General features: G+C 41.2%; 1 protein-coding gene across 1 annotated transcript in view; it reads left to right on the forward strand.

Annotated features, from left to right (window-relative positions):
- Positions 1-3,999: 3,999 nt before the first annotated feature.
- The window catches only part of Mtmr10 (myotubularin related protein 10), a 59,967-nt gene continuing 39,401 nt past the window's right edge, over positions 4,000-24,565 (forward strand). Inside the window, exons 1-5 of the mRNA XM_051206490.1 lie at positions 4,000-4,156; positions 4,663-4,723; positions 15,210-15,346; positions 17,450-17,522; positions 18,351-18,493. Coding sequence (XP_051062447.1) covers positions 4,097-4,156; positions 4,663-4,723; positions 15,210-15,346; positions 17,450-17,522; positions 18,351-18,493 — 474 coding nt within the window. The 5' untranslated portion in view covers positions 4,000-4,096. The remainder of the gene's footprint in view (positions 4,157-4,662; positions 4,724-15,209; positions 15,347-17,449; positions 17,523-18,350; positions 18,494-24,565) is intronic.

Below are 24,565 nucleotides of genomic sequence, written 5' to 3' on the forward strand. Positions count from 1 at the left end.
TCTTCATTTCTTTGTAGTGTGTGTGTGCATGCATGTGTACGTGCGTGTGTGGTGTCCATGTGTTCATGCATCTGTGTGTGAGTATGAGTTCATGTGGAGGCCAGATGTTGAAGTGGGGTGTCTTCTATTGCTTTACACCTTATTTTTTGAGATCAAGTCTCTCACTGAGCCTGGAATTTTAGGGTTCAGCTATGGTAGCTTTGTACCAGGGCTGGGTTCATAGATAGCTGCCATTGTGTTTAGCTTTTTATGTGTGTCTAGGAGGCAAACTCAGATCCTTGTCCTTATGCAGCAGGCACGTACAGACTGAGCTCTCCCCAGCCTGCTCACTGCATTTTTTTTTCAAACCTTGATTCACATACTTTGAGATAATGTTTCTGTAAAATTTGTTTTCTGAAGATTTTGAGGTGGTTTAAGACAGCTTTTCCAGTTAGATCATACTCTTAGCTGACTTTCCTTTGCCTTTGCTTCTTGTCTACTCAACTATGCTTCACCTCAGTAGTTCGTTCTCACTGTGGATCTCTTTCCTGGAAGGGGAGTCTCCTTAGGCCGTTTTTCTTTCAAAGGTCCGTCAATCTAGTTCCTCATTCTCTCCTTCCTCCAACACTCACCATATTAGGAGCCTCTTGCTTTCTCCTGCTTTGGAAGAAAGAAATATCCCATCTGTTTAGCTGCTGTCCTTCACCAGACTGGCCAGATCTTCCAGCAAACACCTTGGGCTATTCTGGAGATCTCTGGAGGCCTCAATGATTCCTGATGCTGATACTGCAAATACTTCAGGGTCATGAGCATTTGTTTGCTAGTGTCATTTGCTCTATTGTGGAAAGCTAAAGAATATAATGTCCCAAAAATGTGCTTCCTTGGGGTGTTCGGTGATTTTCTGTTTGTTTGCTCTGCTTTAATATGTTGTTTTGTCTGTTTTATATGAGGACTAAGAAACTGTTGTTTTGTCATCTAAAGTCTAAATTCTCCTAAATTCCCACCCCCCTTAATACCTTTTAAAACGCTTGTTATCTTGAAAAGCACATATTCAGCCAAAGGTAATCTTTTATAGATATCAAGTATAATCACCTCTAGCTATGTCACAGCTACCAAATTCTCCTACTTTTATCTACACTGTTATCAAAGCCCACCAACTTGTCTTCCAAGTAGTGACACTACAGCAGTGGCTGTTTCGAAATATATGTCAGGTCACTCGCTTCTCAGCTCAGTTTCCACCTTTCAAGGACTATCACCTGGCTTGTTGTTTCCCTCTGACCTCCTCCTCCCCTGGATAAGGCTGCTTCAGGCATCCTGGCCTCAGGTACTTAATCTGAGCTCTCACCTTGGGGTATATATGCTGCTGACCTCTGCCTCAAAACCCTTCTGACTTTCACTTCCTTTACTCCCTTCAGTCTCTGCTCAATTGACATCTATGCAGTAATGCCTTCCCTGATTTGACCTAAATCTTAATTGATAAAAGCAATGACTTTTCTCTCCCAATCTTAATTTCCTTTACAGTACCTTTAAACCATGTTATGTGTTACACATTAATTTTTTTCTTTTTACTCATAATGAAAATGTCATGAATGTAAAGAATGTTGGCCTCTTAAAAGTCCTGATTCAGACCCAATACAAAGCTAGCGCTCAATAAAAGAAAAAAAAATCTGTTAATTGATTGAATAACTAAGTGAAACAAAGTATCTAGCATTCAATAGATATTGAACAAAAATTAACTCTTTTCTTTCTTCTTTCTTTTTCTGTCAAGGAAAAGAAAGTGATCTCTAGGGCATGCCAGTGTTCCCTATAAATTAGAAAAATCAACAATGAAAACAAATGTGTAATTAAACAAACAGCTTAAACGGTGACACAAAACCTCAGAGAAGGGGGTGGCCTAATATACCAAACATAGAGTAGTCAAGGTCAGAGTCTGAGAAGAGGCTGCAAAACCCATCAACAGACTGGCTTCTGTCATACCCCACCCAGTATTTAGAAACACTGATGCCCCCTGGGCTTTACCTAGAGACAGGGCCTTTAAGACAAAAGGTCAGGGTGTTAATCAGTCTCAGTGTTCTAAGAAGGCAGACCCACCATGTGAGAACATATCAAGCTATTGGCTAAAGATGCTGAGAGCCCTATTGGCCTGGTAGCATGGGCCTGTAATCCTATCTACTTCTTAGAGACTAAGGCGGGAAGATCTCAAGTTCAAGTTTAGAAACTAGGTAAAACCCTATCTCAAAATAAAGAAGTTGGTTGGAGTTCAGTGGTAGGGCACTTGCTAAATATGTGGGAAGCTCTCAGTCTAGTCCTATCGCTAGTACAGCAAGAAAGAGAAAAGGGGAAGGAAACTCAAAATCATTTTGACAGAGCCTTGATTTTGTGCTCCCTTGACTCCATAATTGTGATATATAATACATGTTTGTTATCTCTAGACCAGGGTGAATGGAGCAGCCTAATATAACAAGAGAGGGCTCAGAAGCAACAAGCCAGATCATTTAGTATTTTGAAATAGTAGCCCAAGAGTCTATGTGAGTTCCACAATATGTTACTTGAAAAAAAAAATCCAGAAAAAATTACTATTAAGCAAAACCAATCTGGTGTTTTCCAATTTGTAAAATTTTTGCTGACATGCATATTAAAGTTGCAGATCCCAAGAAAACTTGAACAACAAAAGTCCCAAAAGGGGCACAAGTGTCTGAAGTCTAGTAAGGGGTTAAGTCCATTTAATGTGTAGAAGTAACATCGGAATCATAAAAAGTGAATATGCACCAGTGGTTTTTCATTAGGAGTAATTCATTCCGATTTCCTCGTTGAAGTACAATCATGGTTACTAACTGATTAGCTAGAAAAGCTGGAGATCAACTCTCTAAATCTTGCTTCTCGAACACTCACACACATATACAAAATTAGCAACATTGGCACACTTGTCAACATGCTGATTGTGATTTCTAGGGCCACATCAGCTTACCTGTGATATTCATGACAAAAATGATGGGTCGGGCCTTTCTTTTTCAATGTATAAGGGCATGGAATAACACTGACTCCCTCCCACCAAAGGCTACTTCACTTCAGAAGTTAAGTCTAGAAATGCCCCAAACTTGGAAGTTGTGCTGCTCTTTGCAACTTTGGGGCAGATTCTTATTTCCACAACTTTGTGTAGTCCCCAGTGCGCTGGTGTCTTCTCTCCCTGGGCTTCTGATGACTTACCAACCAGGTCAACTGCTTTATACATGAGGATGGGAAAGAAGGGTCCAGGGACAACTAGCTTATCGTTTTTTGTTGTTGTTATTGGTTTGTTTGTTTGTTTGCTTGCTTGTTTTTGTTCACTTAAAGTTTAACGAGAAGAATAAAATCAGTAAACTAAATTGGGGATTCGGCTTTGCCAGCCAGTATCATCTGTCCTGGTCACCCAGCATGGGTCACATCTGCACCTCAAGGTTAGGTCAACTGGTAGCAAGAGGTAAAAGAAAAATCTTTCCTTGTTTCTTTGATATCTACTTTGGCAACCAGGTCTGCGATGATGCCTAGATCTTTGGGTCCTCCAACATGCAGACAACTGGAACTGTGAGGCCTCGGGTTGCCCCGGGTTCTCTTCCCCAATCTGCACCTCTCTTGCTTTAAAACCAATGCTAGCAGCTCAGCAGGGATGACTAACGGGCAGCAACTATCGCAGATGAGAGAATCCTGAGAACTGGACAGCAGCGACACTGCACAGCGTCCACCACAACCCACAGCTGCTTTGCGTGGCCTCCTGAGCCAAGTGAGGCGCAGTAGGCGCGAGAAGGCCGCCATGACCCCTGTGGGCCTCCGTAAGAGCATTCTCTCAAGATGGCCTCTAGGGGCCCAGCGGCTCCCGGCTCCAGCGATGCTTTCCGCCACAGTGAGTGAGGCCTAGAGGCTGGGAGCTTTGGTTTCAGCTCCGCAAGCGGCTTCCGGGGATGGGCGTGTCTATGATTGGCCCCGCCCACCGCGGGCGGGCCCCTGGCGGCGTTGATCCCTGCCCGTCAGTCTGCCCGGCGGGGCGGGCCGCAGACCCTGACTGCGCTTTCGCACCGGGGACGCTGATCCCGGAGGCGTCTGGCCGGCCACAGGGCCGGGGTGCACAGGCGGCGGCACCATGTTCTCCCTCAAGCCGCCCAGACCGAGCTTCAGGTCCTACCTCCTGCCGCCGCCCCAGGTAAGCGCTCGGTGCTCGCGCCTCCGCGGGCCGCCCGCTCGGGACCTGGACGCGAGCGACGCGGACTAGCGCGCCTCCCGGGAGCCACGGGCGCGGTGGAAACTTGTAGAGCTCCGCGGCGGCCATTCTCTGGCCGAAGTCCTGCGGTCCCTAGCCCTGCCGTGTGACGAGACCTTAGGGACCGTCCCGAGCTGAGTTTCTTTTCTTCAGGGTCGGCCACCGACCCAGCTGTGGCTACCAGATGGCTGCAGCGCCGCGACACCGGTAGAACTTACCTGTCTAGTACTTGTGAGCACTTAGAAAGCGGCTTGGGCTGTTGTAAAGGTGTTTATGGTCAGGCTCTCAAGTCGATAATGAGTAGATCTTAAAACAATCTCGATTGGGACGGGAAAGAGTTTTAAGTAGGAGATATGCCTGTCGCATGTGTCATCGCTTAGATGATTTGCCTTAGTGTCTTATGAGGGGGTGGCATTTGTATTATGCTTTATTTTGTCCATGTGTTTCAGATTGACGATAAGAGCAGTTCCGAACCGAAGATTAAAAAACTGGAGCCAGTCCTTTTGCCAGGTAAATTTCAGAATTCTAATGTGTTTTTGGACTGAAGTTTTACGGAACAGTGTTGTGGGGTGAACTTTTCCTTTCTATTATTTTTAAACAGTCTCCAGTTAGAAAACATTTACAAGTAAGAAGAAAATAAATAGGCTAGACATAATTGATGTTTGACTCAGAAAGTGACTTCCAAGAGCATAACTACCTCGTTTTCTATTCTGCCATCCGAAATGTTCATGTAAAGAAGTATCCAGTTGCTTGGGTAGTGGAAGCACTTTTTGCTGTACATATGTGTTAGCACCTCATGAATTCATGACTGACAATCATCATTTTTATGTGCTATGAGTATATGAAAAGCATGTCTGTGTCTCTAAGCTTAGCAGACATTGAATTGCTCTGCAGTTTTTTGTTTTGTTTTGTTTTTTTGAGGTTGCCAGCTGTGTGCAAATTTGTTTTTTTCTGTTTTCAGTTTAGAATTTGTTTCCCAGTAGAGGCACTATTGACCTATCTGTCTGGGCAATTCTTTGTTGTGTGAGGAGCTGTCCTGAGCTGACAGCCATCCCTACATCTTTGGCCTATATCTGTTAATTGCCTATGGCACCCCATCTCTTGCTAACTAGCTGTCATGTTCTGAACACAACCAGAGTGTCTTCAGGCATTGCCCTATCTACGGGTGTGCACACGAGCGCCTCTTAGGGTCATGCTTGAGAAAGACTTGAGAACAAATTTACCCTAGATGAAGAACCTTAGAAATAGAAGTAGGGATTCATAGGGAACAATTTTACTGTGGAAAAACTATTATTTGATTAATTTCTTCACTTATGTACCAATTATGCAGTAACTAAAGAAAATCAGTTGTTTAATAAGATTCTTGGGCAAATAACCAGACATGTTGTTGGAAGGCTTATCTTAAACTATGACCAAATACCAGTTTGTTATGTCAGAAAAGAAATCCTAGAATCATTACTTCAATAAGATAAGTAAAACTTTGTAGATAGTAATTTAACAAATGTGGAAACTTAAAAAAATGTAGTCAGTAGGGATAAACAATTAAGGCACCAACCTTTGGCTCTGTGTAAGTAGATGTCAACATTTATTGTTTTTTTAGACTTTATTATTAGACTTACATTTTTCTGGATTGTACTAGTGTCTTTTTGCTCAGTGTTTACTGTTGAACCCTTTCTGTACTGAGTAACCCTTGCTCCCTGTGCATGTTTTCTGTTGGTGTTCGCTACTGTAGGCATTTTAAAAACAGCAAGGGAGACAGTATGCCTGCTGACCAGGTGCCTGTGAGCTGTTGAACTTTGCCTTTACTTTCAACTGCCTGATTCTTAGACAACTGATCCCCTCCTCAACAACTCTGCTTTGACACTAAAAACAATGTTGTCTTAGCTGTAAATGCTCATTTCTTGTCTTTTAAAATTAACTTTTGAATGTAAGATATGCTTAGGAAAAGTGTCAGTGAGTATGAATATGGTTAAAGAATTTTCTTAGTGAAGAATTAGTCTTTAAAATTACTGATAAAAAAATTCTTCAGAAGATTTTAACTTCAGTTCCTGACTGTGAGTAGTATACTTTTCCTAGAAACAACACTGTCTGCTGTTTAATTGCCTGTTAAGAAACTTGCTGACCTATATTAGTTTTTCTTTCATGAAAGCTCATGTCATTCCTAAACTCCATACTTGCATACCTGGTAACTCTGATGTCCATTTTCTCTTTGCTCCTCACTTATCCTTACAGAACCCTGAGCTGATCCTGAATTACAGAGTCTTGTCCCTTGCCTAACCTCTAACCTCTGTTGTGCAATGTTTTACTCTTTGGTTTTTTTTTTTTTTTTGGGGGGAGGGGAACGCCTAGTTTCCAAATAAATACACGGAGGCTTATTCTTAGTTATGGATGCCTAGTCTTAATTTGGTGTGTTTCTTGCCAACTTTTCTTAACTTAAATTATCCCATCAATCTTTGTCCTTTAGGGCTTTTATCTTTCTCTATTCCTGTATGCCTTTCTTTCTTACTCCTAGTCTGACTGTGTAGCGAGGTAGCTGGCCCCTTAAGTCTTCCCACTTCCAGATTTCTCCTATTTATATTCTCTGCCTGCCAACTCCACTTGTTCTTGCTTCTGCCTGGCTATCAGCCCTCCAGCTCTTTATTAGGTGTTTTAGACAGGCACAGTAACACAGCTTCAGAGAGTTAAACAAATGCAGCATAAACAAAAGTCACACACCTTAAAATAATGTTCCCCAACAAGCCTCTCCTGTTCTTACTCTCTTGTTCCCACTTTTCCATGCTCTTCAAGGTTGTGCTCTGGCTGAGCATCCCATTGTGATCACCTTTCTGTCTTAACTCTGATGTCAAATCTGTGATGTCTGTCTTCTGCCCACAGTATGGTACTCTACACATGTACACTGGAAAGCAAGCAGAAAGTATTGTTATCTAACCACCTAGAGTAGTGAGGGTTGTAGCTCATGGTAGACTGTGTGCTTAGCATGCTTAATATGTGCAAGGCACTGGGTTTGTTCCTTACCACTACAAAAAGGACAATGAACAAACCACTATAAAGACCTAAGCTAGGGCAGCACTCTTACTGAGGGTTTGGCTCATACAGTTCTGGTCTTCATTGTAGTCAGGGGTCCAAGTCACCTGTGGCTTTCTTTACCCAGGCACACAGAACAAGAAGTGATTGTTCAATGATATAGTATTACACGTTATGTTTTGGCTTACTGCCTTAGGTCCAAGGATATCCTACTTCAGTTGCCCGAAGTTTGAACTTTTAATTCAATAAGCAGATGAAAATTAGAACACAAAATCAATTGTTTTTTTTTTTTTTTTTTTTTTTTTGTGTGTGTGTGTGTGTGTGCCTTTATTATGTGTTCTGTTAGGCCTTAATGCTAAGGTTAAAATGACCCCATCATTTATTAAGTAAGGAAAATTGAAGAAAATGACTAGTAATTTAATTCAGATTCTGGTTTATGTTAGTAATTTTCAACTTTCCTGGTTCATGAAGCTCTTTGAGATGGGGGTTGTATTAAATTTAGCTTTGTGATCCTGGTATCTTACATGATACCTGAAATGTGACACTGAGCTATGACTGAGTGAATGATTGAACACAAGGACACCACCCTGCTTAGTTGGTCTATTACCTTAGCTTCTGGATTTAGGAGCAAGAGAAACACTGCTATTTCATGCTGGACATCTCAAGAGAATTGCATCTGAGCCTATAATTGGAGTAAAGTACTGTGTTAGCTTAGTTACCATTCTCTTTGTCATTAGCTCATTATATGAATCTTGTTTTCTTAGCATTATATTGTATAGCTGTCAGTCATTTCTCCTTTTAGGAGATAGAGAGTATTACATATTAAAGTATATAACTGTGTGTGTATTTATGTATGTAAGCATATGAAGACCTCCAGGGTACCAAGTTTTGTGTAGAAGGGAAGAGGTTCCTGAAATATAGGGATTGAATCTGCATCACAATAGGCCCAGAGGGGGGTCCCTTGCTGCCTGTGAAAGATTGTGACCTCATAACAGTCAATTTTGAGACAATTTATTCATTTAACTGATTGAAACAATATTGTCACCAGGTAGTGGTGTCGAATGCATGTAATCCCAGCACTTGGGAATCAGAGGCTGGCAGATTTCTGTGAGTTCAAGGCCAGCCAGGTCTACAGAAGTGAGGTCCAGGACAGCTACAGCTGTTACAAGAGAAACCTTGTCTTGAAAAACAAACAAAACAAAACAAACAAAAGAAACTATTGTCCAAGCTCTTTTTCCCTCTCTCTTTCCTTCTGTTCCCCTGGGCCAGAAAGGTCTTCCTGTCTCCCTCTTCTCTTCTGTCTTCTGTCTTTGTGTCTCTTTACCACATTTCTCTTTCCTTTCTCCTTCCCTCCCATTTCTAATAAAACTTCTCACTTAAGCTCTGTCTGCCTGGCATGTTTGTCCCTCACCTCGGTTACCTTCACCTGTCTTGGAATACACCAAGGTTCATCATGAGCTTTATCATAATAGTTACCTCCTAACTTTCTTGATTTGGGATATATTCTTTTGCTAGATTAAAAAAACAAAAACAAAAAAACTAAGTTGAAGTTGACAAAACACAAAGTTAGGAACTCTACTTTGTTTTCCACACCCCCCCCCCACACACTTTTAATGTACAGACATAGTTCAGAATATAAACTGGAAACCACAGGATGAGACTATTGTCAGTACCATTTGGTGAGCACCATGCAGAGATTGTCAGTTACTTGTCTCTCCAGGTGATCTCCTTTTGACAAATTGTTGTAACACAAGTCTACTCAGACATAATGTGGTCAGCACAGCACATCACTGCTTCCAAATCTGTGTAGGTTCATACTAAGGAAAGCATTTGGTGGTAGTCCCTGTCCTTTGATTCCAGAAAACCTGTGCCAAAGAATGGGAACACCAAAGGGAAAGAATGACCGAGGTCAGGCCTCTGGGTTCTGTCTTTGATGTCCATGTAACATAAAGCCGCAGAACTTCCTTGTTGCTAACCTGGTTCCAGGCATGCCTCTGACACCTGAGCTTACATCCTTGGCTGATGTACCTTAGAGGTCACAGCCGTGTCAGGCAAGGTACTAATTTGTCTTCATTTGACATGTGAGAGAACTAGGAAGAATTAAGGAAGCTGCCTAGTCCTCAAAGACAGGCAGCTGCTGTGCCTGGCTCCTATACTGTGGTGTTAGCCACAAAGCAACATGGCCCACCTAGCTACACTGGTGATGTTCACATATAGATTTATGCAGATTGAATGTCAGTCAAGAGAAAATTCTCTAATGAGATGAAAAGAGCCTTGTCTTTGGCTCTGCTATTTTTTTTTTTTTTTTTTTCAAAACAGTGACAGATTTTGACCCCGCTTGAGGAAGAACTTTCAATTTCAGCTGCCAGAAAATGGAATGTCTTAAGAGGTAGTGATTTCCTGTTGCTGGCTTTGCTGAGGGGCTGGTAGAATGCCAGCAGCTTGGTGATTGGGATGTAAGATTTGCTGTGAGTAGGGCTTGGTGACCTTTGCTCTCTTCCCTCCCTGAGGCAGGATCTTTTTAAAGTCCTGGAGGTGGGAGGGAGAAGATTGAAATGCTGTGACTAACTATAATGGATTGCTTTGTTCAGCAGGTATGGAATGCCCGGTGTTGCTTGGCAGAGGTTTTTTGTTTTGTTTTTTGTTTTAGGAAGGTGGGGGGGGGGGGTGTGGAAGGGTGGGATTCTGCCCTTACACAATTTCATTTTATTGAGTGAAGTGCTATAGTAGAAGAGAACAAAGGTTGTGAGGGCTCAGGATTGTTACCTAAGTCAGATTTGGGGTTCATCAAGGAGTGTCAGCAAAAGCCTTCTCAGGAAATGATTGTCATCTGAATGTAGATGTCTGCTAAGTTCCGGCCACTGTTCTGAAAGCCGTGTCAGCTCAGTTCATTTTTTCCCTTTCCAAGTAAAAAACCAACAGCACTCAGTTACAGAGACCAGCTAGTGGGTCGACAGTGAATGCCCTAATTATCAGATCTCTCGTGGTCACATCTGGGAAGTATATATCCACAGACCCTCTGGAAAAAGACTGCAGCATTGGTGCATAGCGGTCTTTATTTATTTGTTATGTATTCATTGTTTGTACCATTTATATATTGTTCTTTTCTTCTGCCTCAACCTACATCTCATATCCTCAGTTGGGTTGTGTATCACTTGCTTGTAAAACAGAAAACAAAACTGCCTTTTAAAGGGCTCATGTGATGCCCATTTGAAGATGGCTCCCTAGATGACTTAGGCTGAGTTTTGTAGTATTTCACAGATGTGCTGGTAGCATGCTCTTGGACCTGTGAAGAGTGTAACCAACTGCAGACTTTAGCATTAGACTTGAGCTTACCTAGAGCCTTCACAATGTACAGCAGTGCATTTTTCACGCTCCTGCTACAGATCAGCATGATGCTGTCACATCAGTCTTTCCACTGGTGCTTAAAAGCTCTCTGAACTTAAATAAGCTCCTACTTGAGCAGGATAAACTCTGAGGTCTTTACTGTAGATTTGCTAACATTCTGTCTGCCTTACTAACTTGTGTGATTCCAGGCTCTTTGCTCATTATGTGGGTCTTTGTCACTGTTGCCACACATTCTCTACTGTCACTGCCTTTTGTGTTCCTTATTCCACTCTGGTCCTTTCCTGAGACCTGCACTATAGCAGTGGTCCTGCCCCTGTGGGCACTGACTGCACTTACTGGATGTAGTACTTCGATGACAGGCTTTTTGTGTCTGTGTATGACCTGCACAGTCACCACCAGGGGCAGCACCACACATGTTGTTTATCTAATACATACCTCAGACTTGCAGTTACAACTCTTAAAATTAGGGTGAATCATTGACAGCTTACCCTATACTATTCTTGAGTGCTTGCCCAGGGAAGGCTTCTTGTATCAGGTAAACTGGACTGGTTCCCCTGTTTCAAGCCATGTGTTGAATTACAGAAGACTTTGCCCTGGATTATTTTCCAAACTGAAATTTATGGGAAAAATTATTTCTGTTTACCAAATATGTATTGACTTTCTAATTCCATGGGGCATTAAAGATAACATGTACATTTTTTTTTTTTGTCATCCTAGGAGATTAAAATTTACCCTCCCTATACCATTTAGAGACGTTCTCTTTACATTTCTTTTCTCATTTTTCTTTCCAGGTAGAAGGGTTTTGAGAAAACTTCAGTGATTGCTTAGTTCCCTCCCAGGCCTTGGTACAAACTCTCAGCTAGCTCCTAATTTACAAAGTTTTGCTAGCATGCTTTTGCTTACTCCGTCCATATTGAAGCCAGTTTCCTATTGCTTGTCATGTGTACTCTGTTACTTCCCAAAGTTCTGGAAAGTGCTTGGTGATGTGTACTGTTTCTCTGTGGCTGAGTAGGGAGTTGGAGAAGTGATGGGAGCCAGTGTGAGCCATCCCTAGCACACCACCTCTCATAGCAGAGCTAGTATAGGAGCTGTCTCTAGGAAAGTCCATGGCCTCTGGAATTTTGCAGCTTTTAGTAGGAGTTTTCCCCTCAAGATCACTAATTACTTTTTTTAATTTATTATAAAAAACATCAGAGATAAATAAAAAAATTACATACCAAAGACCCACTAATTTAAGTGTGAAGATGAAAATGTGCTTCTTGCATGGATACTCTTCATAAGTCAATGTGAGAAGAGGTTGCTTTGTGAACTCTTTCTTCCCAGCCTGTAAGCAAGGCTGTTTTTATGATAGCAACTAAGAACACCCCGCCCCTCTTTTGAAACTTTAGGAGCAGGCACTGTTGACAGCTGCAGCTCATTGGTGAGAGTAGTCTTGAGCAGGTTTCTGTATTCATCCTGGCACTGAGTGTGCCTCCTGGAACCCTTAGATCGCTGCAGCATTGCACATGCACCTGCCTTCAGACAGGAGCACTGAACACATCTAAGCTTTGTTTAAGGTAATTTAAGAGTTGTCATGTTTAGGTAGTCATCTGTAATGCAGGGGTCAGCACACTTTCCATGAAGTGCCATATAGTGAATGTTGTAGGTGTTGTGGGCCAGGTCTGTGTTATAAGTACTGTTTTGCCTTTGTCCTGTGAAGCAGCCAAAAGCAGCACAAGAATAAAACTTTTTTATAAAGCAAGGAACTGTGGTTTACCATCCCAAGGAGCCCTATATGCATCCCTCCCCCTTCCTTTGTCTCATCCTCACTAAATTCAAAGGCTGGATGTTTTACTCCTGGCTGCATTGGTGAGAGTCCAATTGCTAGAGAAGGGCTGTTGTGGGGGTTGGGAGAGATAGGTGGGTGATTGGGTAAGAGATAGTCAGGTAGGTAGATAGGTAGAAATGGAAATAGAGATAAAATTGGCAGATGGTACTAGCATAGCCACAGTGTCCTAGTCCTGCAGCCCTTTATTCTTTTCTTACTATGATTGTCTCTGCCCCTTCCCAAGAAATCCTACAGTGTGACTTGACTTGCTTGTTATTAGGTGGTTTTTGAGTATAACTACATACAAGTATGAATGAATTATGAATGGTGCAGCTTGTCACTTTCTGTAGCATTGTTTTGAGAGTCCTTTTTTCAAATAAATTGGTTGGGGTGGCACAATATGAGGTTAAGCATAAAGATTTGGTTACTGTACAGGAAGATATTTTCTGTCTGTAGTGGAAATTAGTTCAGTTATTTTAGTCATATAATTGAGAACAAAGGGGACAAAAGTTGATTATTCAGTATCTTAGATTGTGATAAGGCAGTTGGTAAACTCTCATGGAAGGAACTGTAGATAATGTCATTTGTTTCTCATTAGAATGCAATTAGGGACAACATTATGAATCTTTAATTCAATGTTGCTACTTGTTCTGTGTCACTATAACATATTTACATTAATGAAAGTATGTAGAAACGGGGACAGAAGGCCTTTGTGGCTGGGTTCCACATTCCTGGATTGCCAACTCTTGATGGCAAATCTTCTAAAAACATGGTAGCGAACACACAGAGTTTTGTTCTTGTCCTTACTCCCTGAGCAATACCATGCAGTGACACAAGCATTTTCATTGTATTAGGTACTTCAAGCCATTGAAGATGCTCCAAATATTGAATGTGAAATGTCCCACTGTTATTCATAAGGAACTTTAGCATCCATTCATAGGGTCTGGGAATCGATCCCCCATGGGTGTTGGGGGACACTTAATACATTTCACATTTATTTCTGTTTTTAAAGTCTTAGAGCATGGAATTGATTTAACCTTTTTTTGGTGCCAACTCCCTCATCTCTGTCATAGAGAAATCGTCTGCCTTCTTCTCATGTATACTCTCTAAAGAATCAGTCAGGACAAGCACCGAGAAGCCACCAATCCCAAATTATACTGTTCTCTGTGTGTCAAAGGACAGCTGTGCAGTTCTGTGATTACATTCTGCCTGTGTGTACCCACACGGTCCTCATCTTTCAACTCAACAGAGTACTTGACCAGATTGAATGACTGGTTTCAGCACTGCTCAGAGCCGCTTGAGTTCTGCTGCTGCTGGTTTTCTGTTGGGAGTATCACCTACTCACATTAAAAACTAAGCTACAGAATGTTGGGCTTTCTAGAGGAATAGAGTTGATGAGCTGGTTTATTGGTTGGTTTGTTTTGTTGTTGATCTAACCTAGGGTCTTTGTGTATGCTCTAACACCGAGCTGTGTCCCCAGCTATTGCATTTTAGGGACAGTCTCACCGTGTATTCAGGCTGATCTTGTACTCTGGGTCCTTCTGCCTCTGCCTCCGAAGTACTGGGTTACAGCACCACATCTGATTCAGTCATTTGCTTTGCTTTCCACTCATATCACTGGTTTTATTCCTTTTCAGTAAACCAAGGACTTTATTCAGCACTTTCTTTGTATCCACCTACCATATACTTGGTACTGTCCTATGCACTAAAATTTCAGCACTGAACAAAAAGTCTGTTTTCTGCCACCATTGGATGTATACTCCTAGCTGGGAGGCAAGAATTTACTTAAAAAGCAAACGTGATCAAATTATAGCTGTGATGAGCACTGAAATTGCAAGTCTATGGTTCTGTGATAAGGGAGATTTATCTAGGCAGGGAGATTATTTTAAGCATTCTTGAGCATAGCCACTGTCTCAAAGAAAAAAAAAAATCTTCCAAGAGAGAGGGGCATGTTCAAAGACCCATAAATGGAAGCAGTGTGGTATACAAAAGGGATTCATAGAAGGCCATTGTGGGTAAATTGGAGAGGATGAGGAAGACAGCTGAGCAGGAGTTGGCATTCAGGGCCTTAAGCCCATGTGAAAGAGGCTTGTATTCAGGATGGAAATTTTCTCAAGTGATTTGAGCCAGGAATTTGACATGAGCATATGAATTAAATCCTCAGATAAATATTAGGGGTTGTTCTTAAAATTAGCCTCATGAATTTTTAGGATTGTTGAGTAAAATTTATTTATCATCACTCAGATTTATTGTTAACATTTTTGTTAGAGAAGACTGTTGAAACTAAAGTTCCATTCTTCATGAGATAGGTGTTATGGATTGTCAGCAAGAGGTTCTGGTCATCACTATGAAAACAGTTTTCAGGTAATAGGAGGTGTAAGTATCTTGATTCCCTGCCATGACACTTAAAATGTGCCTGTCCAAGCTTTCAATTCCTTTTTGAGAAATTGCTTCTGTAGGTGTTTCCAAATTTGCTTTTTCTAATCCCCCCTTCTAACCCAACTTTATGTTAAAGTTTTATTGTTTACTCAGTTACAATTTGGAGTATATTTAAAGCAGTTTTATCTGCTGGCTCAGTCATCTCAAACTCCAGAGCTTCTTGGACTCATTCTATACCATACCCATCAAGGACACAAAGCACTCCCGATGCCCACGAATGCCAACAGCCAGGGGCCGCTCCTCTTCACAACTCCTTCAAATGCCACCAGTCATGAAGTCCTCCAGCAAGGGCACACAGTGGTTTGGGTTTTCTTGGCATATTTGTGGCTCACTGTGATTTTTCTTTCCTTTTCTTTCTTTCTTTTTTTTCTTTTTTAGGAGAAATTGTTGTAAATGAAGTCAATTTTGTGAGAAAATGCATTGCAACAGACACAAGCCAGTATGATTTGTGGGGAAAGTTGATATGCAGTAACTTCAAAATCTCCTTCATTACAGATGATCCAATGCCATTACAGGTATTTATTTGTATACTGTTTAGTTTTGTTAAGGCCTTAACTCTAAGCAGAATATATTGTTATGTAAATAAGAGATATGGGAAATTGTGAAAAATTATCAGTAAATTGATGATATTGAAAATATACTCTATAAGAGTTGATAGACTTAAAAAAGAGGACATATGTGTGTGTAAGGGGTGGTAGATCTGGGAAGAGTTGGGAGGGATGAATAGGATCAAAATACATTGTACACAATTCTCAAAAACTAACAAAAATAATTTTAAAAATCAAAATTAAGTGGAGAAGAATGTCACAACCTGCTTGAGGAATAGTGAGTGGAGTTTGTGAGTTTTGGTTTGTTTTCTTTTGGTGTAATGTTATACACCAAACTAGTTCTTTATATGTGCTCTGCTATTGAGCTAAGTCCCCAGTCCAGAGTCTCACTGTGCAACTTAGGCTGGCTTTGAACTCCTGATCTTCCTGCCTCTGCTTCCCTGAGTGATTGGTTACAACTCACACTAGGCTTAGTGAGATGATTTTAAGAACTCTGCTTCATTTATCCTTTGGAATATCCTGATCTTATATTCTCTTCAGTAAGGGAGTTATTTTCTTTCCTCCATTTTTAGAAATGTGTTTATAAAAACATATTCTTTTTGACTAATCATGAAGAGAAAATTTCAGTTATTTAGCTTAAATATTATAAATGTCAAACATTTTACTGATTTATTTGTTTGTTTTGTAATTAATTAGCTCTTTTCCCAGAAACTTGAATTCTACTTTTTAGTGTATAGTAAGAGTGAAAAAATATTGACTAAATTGTTTCTTTAATAACACAAACATTTCTTTGAGAGATCTTTGTGTAAGTATATTTTATTTCATGTAGTCATTCACTAATTTCCAATATTTTCTGCATATTCTTGTGTGCATTAATCTTCTGAATTATATTTACACTAAATTGAAGGCATTAACAAAGCAGGGAGACAAGCACACTTGTGTTTCCCCTTTGTTTTTGGCTTCATTGAATGCTCTCTGACCCAGACATACTGAGCAGGAGAAACCTTAAGTCCAGAACCGGTGGCAGACCAGGGCCTTGCTGACAGCTGTGTTTCAGTTTGGAAATGATCGGGAAGTATTTTCTAGGTGTGAACAGTGGGCTGTCACTCACCAAAAGCCTTCTCTACTGCGTTCTCCTTCATTCTCTCTGCCCCCTTCTGTCCTTTCACAGGGTCTGGGATACGCCAGGCTGGCCTCACACTCCACATGTAGTTGAGAATGAACTTGAACTTCTGATCCTCTTGCCTCTACCTCCTAAATCTTGGGATTACAGATGAGTTCCACCTTGCCAGAATATTACGCAGTGCTGGAAATCAGACTCAGGGCTTCTATCTACATCACAAGCCCAAAAGCCTTTTCTAAGAGGCAGAAGAATCACAGTTTTAAGGTGAACCTGAGCCAGACCCTGTCTTTAAACAAAACAGACTTTTAAAAAAATAACAAAACAACAAAAAACAGCAGTGATCATTATGTTCTAGATAGCCACTTATCACACTAGCTGTTATAAAAATCAGATATGATTTTACTCATTAAAGTCTGATGACCCAAGATCCCTCTTTCTTTTATTTTATGGCCAATTCATCTAGAACTAGGCATACACTTGTTTGCCTATAAAGAATTGATCATATTACATCTCTCAGATATTATAGTAACATTGTGGCATATATATTAATTTCCTTTTGTTAGAATAAAAGTGTGGGGAGAAGGTGTGGTAACCTATGCCTGTAATCGTAGCACACAGGTATCACACAGCTAAAGAGTTTTAGGGAGCTAAAAGTCTGCCTGGGCTACCTAGTGAAACCCTGTCCCAAAACTCAAAACATGTATCCTCTCTCCACTGCCTACTAATGCATGCTGTTTGATGCCATTCCCTTCGGATGGATGGTCCTTGTTGCATAGCAAAGGATTTTGTGTTCCTTGGCAATTACTGTTGTTGTTTTTTTTTTTTTTTTTTTTTTTTTTTGTGGTGGGGTTTTTTTTTTTTTTCACATTAAAGGCAAAGCTTGCTGTTACTGTTTTGAGGCCATTGAGAAAAGAATTCATTCACATGAATATCATTTTTCATTTCAGAAATTCCATTACAGAAACCTCCTTCTTGGAGAGCATGATGTCCCTTTGACATGTATTGAGCAGATTGTGACAGGTATGTGGTATTCTGCAGGTGCTCTCTCTAAAAGTTGTAGCTGAATGTGATGGCTGCACTTAGGAGGTGAGGCAGAAGTCTCACTTGAGTGCCAAGCTCAAGGCTATCCTGGGAAGCACAGTGAGACCACTTCATAAAATGAAATGTCTCTAAAAGTTGATTGAAATCCTGAAGTATTCCTTGAAGGGCCATCATCCCAAGTATTTGTGTTGGAACTTTATTTCTGTAGAGTTAATTTTACATTTATTCCTTTGTAAGTCCCAAGAACTCAACAGAGAAGTCAAGAAATTCTTGTAAAATGGAGATAAGATTTTTTAATTTATAAGTTGTGGTCTTTTTTTAATTAAAAATTCAACCATTAAATGTATCATTGCAAAGGTCCTCTAAAATATCACCAGAATCATAGAACTAGCCCTCCAAAGTTCTAGGAGCCACAGGTGGATATGAAAAGCCAGGAAGTAGTGTCCAGCAATAGGATCTGCTCCTGGAGTGGGGCCTGCTCCAGGAGTGGAGTGTGCTCCGGCAGTGGGGTGTGCTCCGGGGAGTGGAGTGTGCTCCGGCAGTGGGGTGTGCTCCTGGAGTGGGGTTTGCTCCGGCAGTGGGGTCTGCTCCAGGAGTGGGGTGTGCTCCAGGAGTGGGGTCTGCTCCAGGAGTGGGGTCTGCTCCAGGAGTGGGGTGTGCTCCAGGAGTGGGGTCTGCTCCGGCAGTGGGGTGTGCTCCAGGAGTGGTGCTTCAGTGCTGGTCACTGCTGGAAAGTTGTTTAAGGATCTAAAGAGCATCAGGAATGAACGTTGTCACATTCCCACCCCACTATTTTTTCTTCTTCAGTGAATGACCACAAGAGGAAGCAGAAAGTCCTAGGTCCCAACCAGAAGCTGAAATTTAATCCAACAGAGTTAATAATTTATTGTAAAGATTTCCGAATTGTCAGGTTTCGCTTCGATGAATCGGGTCCTGAAAGTGCCAAAAAGGTAATGCTGCTAAGCTTTATCAAATTCCGAATTCTGTACTATCTTACTGTTTTTAGTTATTTGGGAGTTGTTTTTAAATAAGTATTTTTTATTTCATTTATGTGTGGTTATCAGAGGAGCAATTGCTGTAATTGGGTCTCTTCCCACCATGTGAATCCCAAGGATAAAACTCTGAGTCCTGAGGCTAGGCTGGAAGTTCCTTTCCCTGCTGAAGCCCCTCCTCGACTTGCATACATTTCTTAATTGCTCAGATGTTTAGGGTTACAGCCAAGAATATTAAGGGAACTATTTTCTTGTATTAGTTTATAGCTACTTTAAAGTAATCTATGTATTTTTATTAGCTACTAAAATATTAAAGATTCATATAGAAATAAGCATATTTTCTACTTTTTGACTGTGCTTGCCAGTTTCTTTCTTGGTTTAAAAATATGTTGAAAACTTGGAGATCTATCTGCTATAATTGCAACTAGTGAGGCTTTTAATTTAGTACTTTGTGAACTTTGTGAACAAAGTGAAAGCTAGACTCTGGCTTCATAAGGATTGGGCAAATGTGTAGTTGTGGAAGGGGCCTAATGCTTATTAGTGGTTTAAAGAAACCTTAATGATCTACTCCAAATGACTTGACAGATTTTGTTGACCCCTCCTGGAAGGCACCGCCCTCCCTGTGGAGTTGGGGGGGGGGATGGAATGGGAGGGTGGTTGGGAAGCATGGGAGGGAGAGAAGGAGGGAGAGAAAGAGAGGGAACGGAGATCAATATGTATAATAAGAAAAAAAATAAATAAAACAAACAAAAAGAAACCTTAATGAATGAATTTTATCCTGCAGAGGCAACTCAAAACAAGACACTTTTTAATTGACTTATTTCTCCCTCAATTTCCAGGGAATGTTTAATATTTACTTTTGCAGAAAAGTCAAGAGCAGACGCCATTTCTTTGGTTCCTTATTTTAGCTTTGCAATAGGATGAAGCTGGTAGATTACCTGCCTCTCTGTTTGGTATGATGCAGAAGATGCAGAAAGATACAAGAATTCCTGTGAGGAAAGCCTGCTTCCCTGTAGTAGGGACAGGACAGCAGCGTCCTAATAGACTACAATTGAAGCAGTGCTAGCCTACCAAGGGTGCAGTCAAATTGTTGCCAGTTAAGGCTGTCAGAAATATCTTAAGGCAGCTAGCTGTCTTCATATCCTTTGTTGAGGAGGTGGTAGATTTGTCTTTAGAACCAGAGCCAGCAGTTTCTCCATTGGAAGGCAAACTTGAGATGGGTATCTAAAAATGCATGACTGCAGGGACTGGAGCAGAGTGACAGTAGTGTGTCTGAGATAATGTTTTTATCTGCAGTCGACATAACCATCCCATAAACATTCAGCTTGATAACTTTAGGCTCCTTTAGTGGTTGGGTTCTTAGAAGTGAATAGGTACAACACCTCAAATAAAATATTTAGCCAGGTCACTTTCTCAGACTTAAATACATACTTGTAATGTCATTGACCAAGGAAGTTAGAACCTACCTATGAAAACTGTATCACCGTGATGTGCCACTTGTTGACAGCAGGGATACCGCAATACTTACGAAATTGAGTTAATAGAGTGTTTTACCTAAGAAATCTAGAGTTGGCCCAATTTTCTTTCAGAAAGTTTAAAGCTCTTCCCCTCTTACTGTATTTTTTTCAGATGACATATTCAGTGAATGGAAGTCATAATTACCTGGTGTTGTAGCATACTTGCTGATTATGTTTGGTGTGCATTCTGTGAGGAAGGTTTCATTTTTCAGTTGTTCACATTCTTCTTGGGTGTCCTAGGTAGGGTTTCTATTAAACACCATGACCAAGAACAAGTTGGGAAGGAAAGGGTTTATTTGGCTTATACTTACATATCAGAGTACCATCACTGAAGGAAGTCAGGACAGGAACTCAAGCAGGGTAGGAACCTGGAGGTGGGAGCTGATGCAGAGGCCATGGAGGGATGCTGCTTACTGGCTTTCTCAGTCTGCTTTCTTTCAGAGTCCAGGACCAACAGCCCAGGAATGGCATACCCACAGTGGTCTGGACCCTCCCCCCACCAATCACTAATTAACAAAATATCCTACAGACTTATCTACAAGCTGATCTTATGGAGGCGTTTTCTAAATTTAGGTTCCTTCCTCTCAGATGACTTAGCTTGGGTCAACTTGACATAAACTAGTCAGCACTGGATGGCAGGGAGGGTGTCATTGGATAACTCCTTCACAATGTGCTAGGTTTTCAAGATAGAAAAGAAGGGCAGGCTGTGGCTTCTTTCCTGAAAGAGTGCAAGTCTAGTCAAGAGGAAGCAGGGACAGATAAATGTGAAGGAACAGTCACAGTGGCAGCGTGACAGATGTGCTAGTCACCAACTGAACAAAGCACATTGTGCGTCAAAACCAAGCCTCTGACAATTCCTTTCCCAGTGTCTTACAAGAAAAAGCATCGCTGGGGCCTCAAAAAAGTACTCCTTGTCTTCTTTTCAGTAATGAGAAAGGAAGCTGTGGAAATAAAACAGAAGAAACTTCCCAATTTACATGTTTTAAATACAAAGTTATATGTGGCTGGCAAAACTCACTGGCTTTCTAAATTTCAAATGAAGTTTTTTGTGTCAGTTCAGTAGCAGCTGACCCCATAGCATACATATATCTATGGCCCTAGTTACTGGTAGACTGAGACCAGAGGATCTTGAGCTCAAGGTCAGCCGGTGCTACAAACATGAGGTTCCACCTCTGAAAAACCAACGAATCCTGCAATTATGACTGTGTACACCCAATGACAGTGAAGCAGGAGGATTGCCTGAACTCAGCCAGGAGTTCAAGGCTGGCATAAGCAACACAGTGACACCCTGTCTTTTTTAGAACAGTCACAGTGAGCATGAATTGGGAAGTAAAGGCTCAGTTTATTTGCTTCCTGAGGTCTTTAATGTTAAGTTGCCTATGGAAAAATGCCTTGGTTTTTGTAAGTTCTTCTAAGAGGATCAGCTATACACTTGGAATTCTGCAATGCATGACTGTGGATTGTTTTTGAAACACTGAAAGCATTTCTGTTTTTTGTTTGAAACAAGAGTGCCCAGAATACTAGATTGGCTCACTGGTTCACATTCTTGTTAAATATTGCTCTAACACTGTCTGTCTAATTGGCTCTTTTTCAGTTGTGTCATGACTAAATTAGGTTAGTTTGTGCAACTGTATCACAGTGCTCTTCATCTTTACTATCTGTGCTCTGGTGGGAAATATGGTATTTGGTGAAGGTCTATCCAAAGAAAGGAGCTTAGTGATACAGAATTGGACATTGTCCTCATAGAAACTTTGAACCACCATTTCCTTTTGATGGACCCTTGCTCAAAACTAAGGTGGAAAAAAGTTTGAAAAGATTTTTTTTAATTGAAATAGCTTCAGATTACTTTTAATGATTTATCATTTTAAAAATATATGGGTAGGTGGACGGATGGTAATTGAATTAAATATCTGATGTCTCTTTTATTTTCAGTTAGAAATGAATTTCATTCATCTAGTTCAACAGCAGAGCTGGAGAGATGGCTCAGTAGTTCAAGATTATCTCTGCTCTTAGAGCAGACCTGAGTTCAGTTCTCAGAACCCTTAACAGGCAGCTCATAACTACCTGGAACTCCAGCTCCAGGGGATCTCATGCTCTCTTCTAGTCTTTGTGGACATTTTAGGCACACACACATATACAGTTAAAAAACAAACCAAAGAATAAGGTTGGCAAGCCAGGCATAGTTGTATATACCTGTAATTCCAGAATTTGGGAGGCTGAGACAGAATAATACTGAATTCAAAGTCAACTTGAACTACATAGTAAAACACTTTAAAAAACAAAAATCAAAACAACAGACCAAAACCAGTCAATGTTGACTGTGATTGTATAGGCCAAAGGTCAACCTCAGGAACTATCCACCTTGTTTTTGAAACAAGGTATCTCACTGGCTTGGAGCTTGCTGTCAAGTAGTGGGCTAGGTTGGCTGGCCAGTGAGCCTTAAGGAGGTGCCTGTCTCCCCCTCTGCACATCTGAGATGATAAGTACACATTACTGCCCCTATTTCTCTCTCTCTCTCTCCCTCTCCCTCTCCCTCTCCCCCTCCCCTTCCCCTTCCCCTCCCCCTCCCTCTCTCTCGTTTGTGTGTGTATGTTGGAGATAAGTTTTCTCAGTGTAGCCCTGGCTGTCCTGGAACTTGCTCTGTAGACCTGGCTGGCCTCAAACTCAAAGATCTACCTGCCTCTGCCTCCGGAGTGCTAGGATCAAAGATGTGTACCACCATCTGCCTCCAACTCTTACTGTGGTTCTGGAGATCAAATTCAGGGCATTATGTTTATGCAGTAAACATTGTATGGACTAGTCTTACTAGCCCTGGTTCCTGGTTTCAGTTGTTTTGGCTGGCCTTGATCTCACCAGGCTGGCTTGAAAGTGGTAATCCTGTCTCGGTCTTCCATATGCTGGTAGGATCCCAGATGTGAGTACACCTGGCTTGGGCTGTCATTTTTGCCTGAAACCTGATACCTCCTTGGTCTTAAGCCAAGGTAGGGGACTTGATTTGCTTGCAGATGTGTTCATCATACCTTGGATTTGATGTCTCCAGTGCTGTGCTTGAACTGGAAGATAAATCAACTGTGGGTTTTCCCTTTTAAAAATTATTAATTAGGGAATATCTGTATAATAGAATAAATTTACATGCAAACAAGATCTTAAAAAGACTTTCAAAAGTCTCTTACAAGTAGAAGCCAGGAATTTGGACTTGGGCTTTTAAAACAGTGTGTTGGGGGAAATGCAAAACAAAAGACATTTAGCTTTCTCTCTTCTTTGGGTGTTCCACAGAAACAACATGACTCTCTAGATGCGCAAGTGTACATATATATGCCTGCACCATACAACAGCTCATGCATGCTTGTAGTCACGCTTCTGAACAGCAAATTCAATCTGAAATGCAGGCTCCCTTTCTTTTTAGAAAAGCCGCTGTCCTGGAAGTCATTGAACCAAACTTCAGTTTCACAGTTTTATTTGTAGTCTTTAAGTGTGCATGCTGTTAGACATACTTGCTTCTAGGCTAGTGTGCCACTGTGTGATTTTTAAAGGAGCTTTAGAAATCAGCTGTCTTGGGTTTTGCTTCACATATGTGCTTTGTGCTCTTTTGCTTCATAAAAATGTTCCATCATTAGTGATCTGTGAATTTTTCTGTGTAAGTGGACCTAGTTATAGTGGTGGGTAGCATTTTCATGATTTCACTAGTAAGTGATCTGTCTGCTAGCTTGTTTAGTGTGGTCACTGCTAACCACAGTGGCTGTCCAGGAAGTCACAGGTGATGCTACAGCACACAGAAGCTTCGGTTTCTTGGGCTCTATCCAGGAAAATTTGTTAAGAGTCGTGTATACTAGATATGGCTGTTTACAAGAAAGAAGGGCTGTTTAAGAGAAGTGAGCATGGCAGAGGGTGTGGCCCTAGTCAGTTAGATACAATGTATGCAGACTTGCTTTTGTCTACCATAGATGACTGATGGAACCTTGGAAAGGTTGTCTAGTGAGGAGGGCTGTGCAAGTACTTGGAAACCATAGCAGATCACCAGGAGAGCCAAGTAATAAGCCAAAAACACTTTTTAGAAGGCAGTCATTAAGTATAGATTTCTAAAATTCAGGGAAGTTCACAGAGATACATAAAACACATCTGGCTTTAGGATGTAGTTACAGCAGCATAGCAAAATAGGGCAGTCATGAAAAGTGCATTAAGTGTAAACATGGCTATGCAGACATTGTCAAGGTATAGATTGAAAAGTTTTGCTGCTAAGTCCTTCAAAGAAGACTGTTGTAGTTTCTCCTGTTGTTGCTGACCAAAGCAACTTAAGGGAGAAAGGGATTCCAGCTCACAGTTCTAGGTTAGGAGCTTGAAGCAAACATCAGGTCACATTACACAATAGGAACAAGAATAGAGAAGCTTGCTTTTCCCACTTGCACTATCTGAGATTCCCTGCCTAGGAAATGGCTCTGCCACAGTTTAAATGGACTTTCCCATATCCATTAACCTAGTCAGGGCATGTCCAGAGGCTTGTCTCCCAGTGAGT

The sequence above is a fragment of the Phodopus roborovskii genome, unplaced genomic scaffold (assembly GCF_943737965.1).
Source record: "Phodopus roborovskii unplaced genomic scaffold, PHOROB, whole genome shotgun sequence".
In the NCBI taxonomy this organism is placed as follows: domain Eukaryota; kingdom Metazoa; phylum Chordata; class Mammalia; order Rodentia; family Cricetidae; genus Phodopus; species Phodopus roborovskii.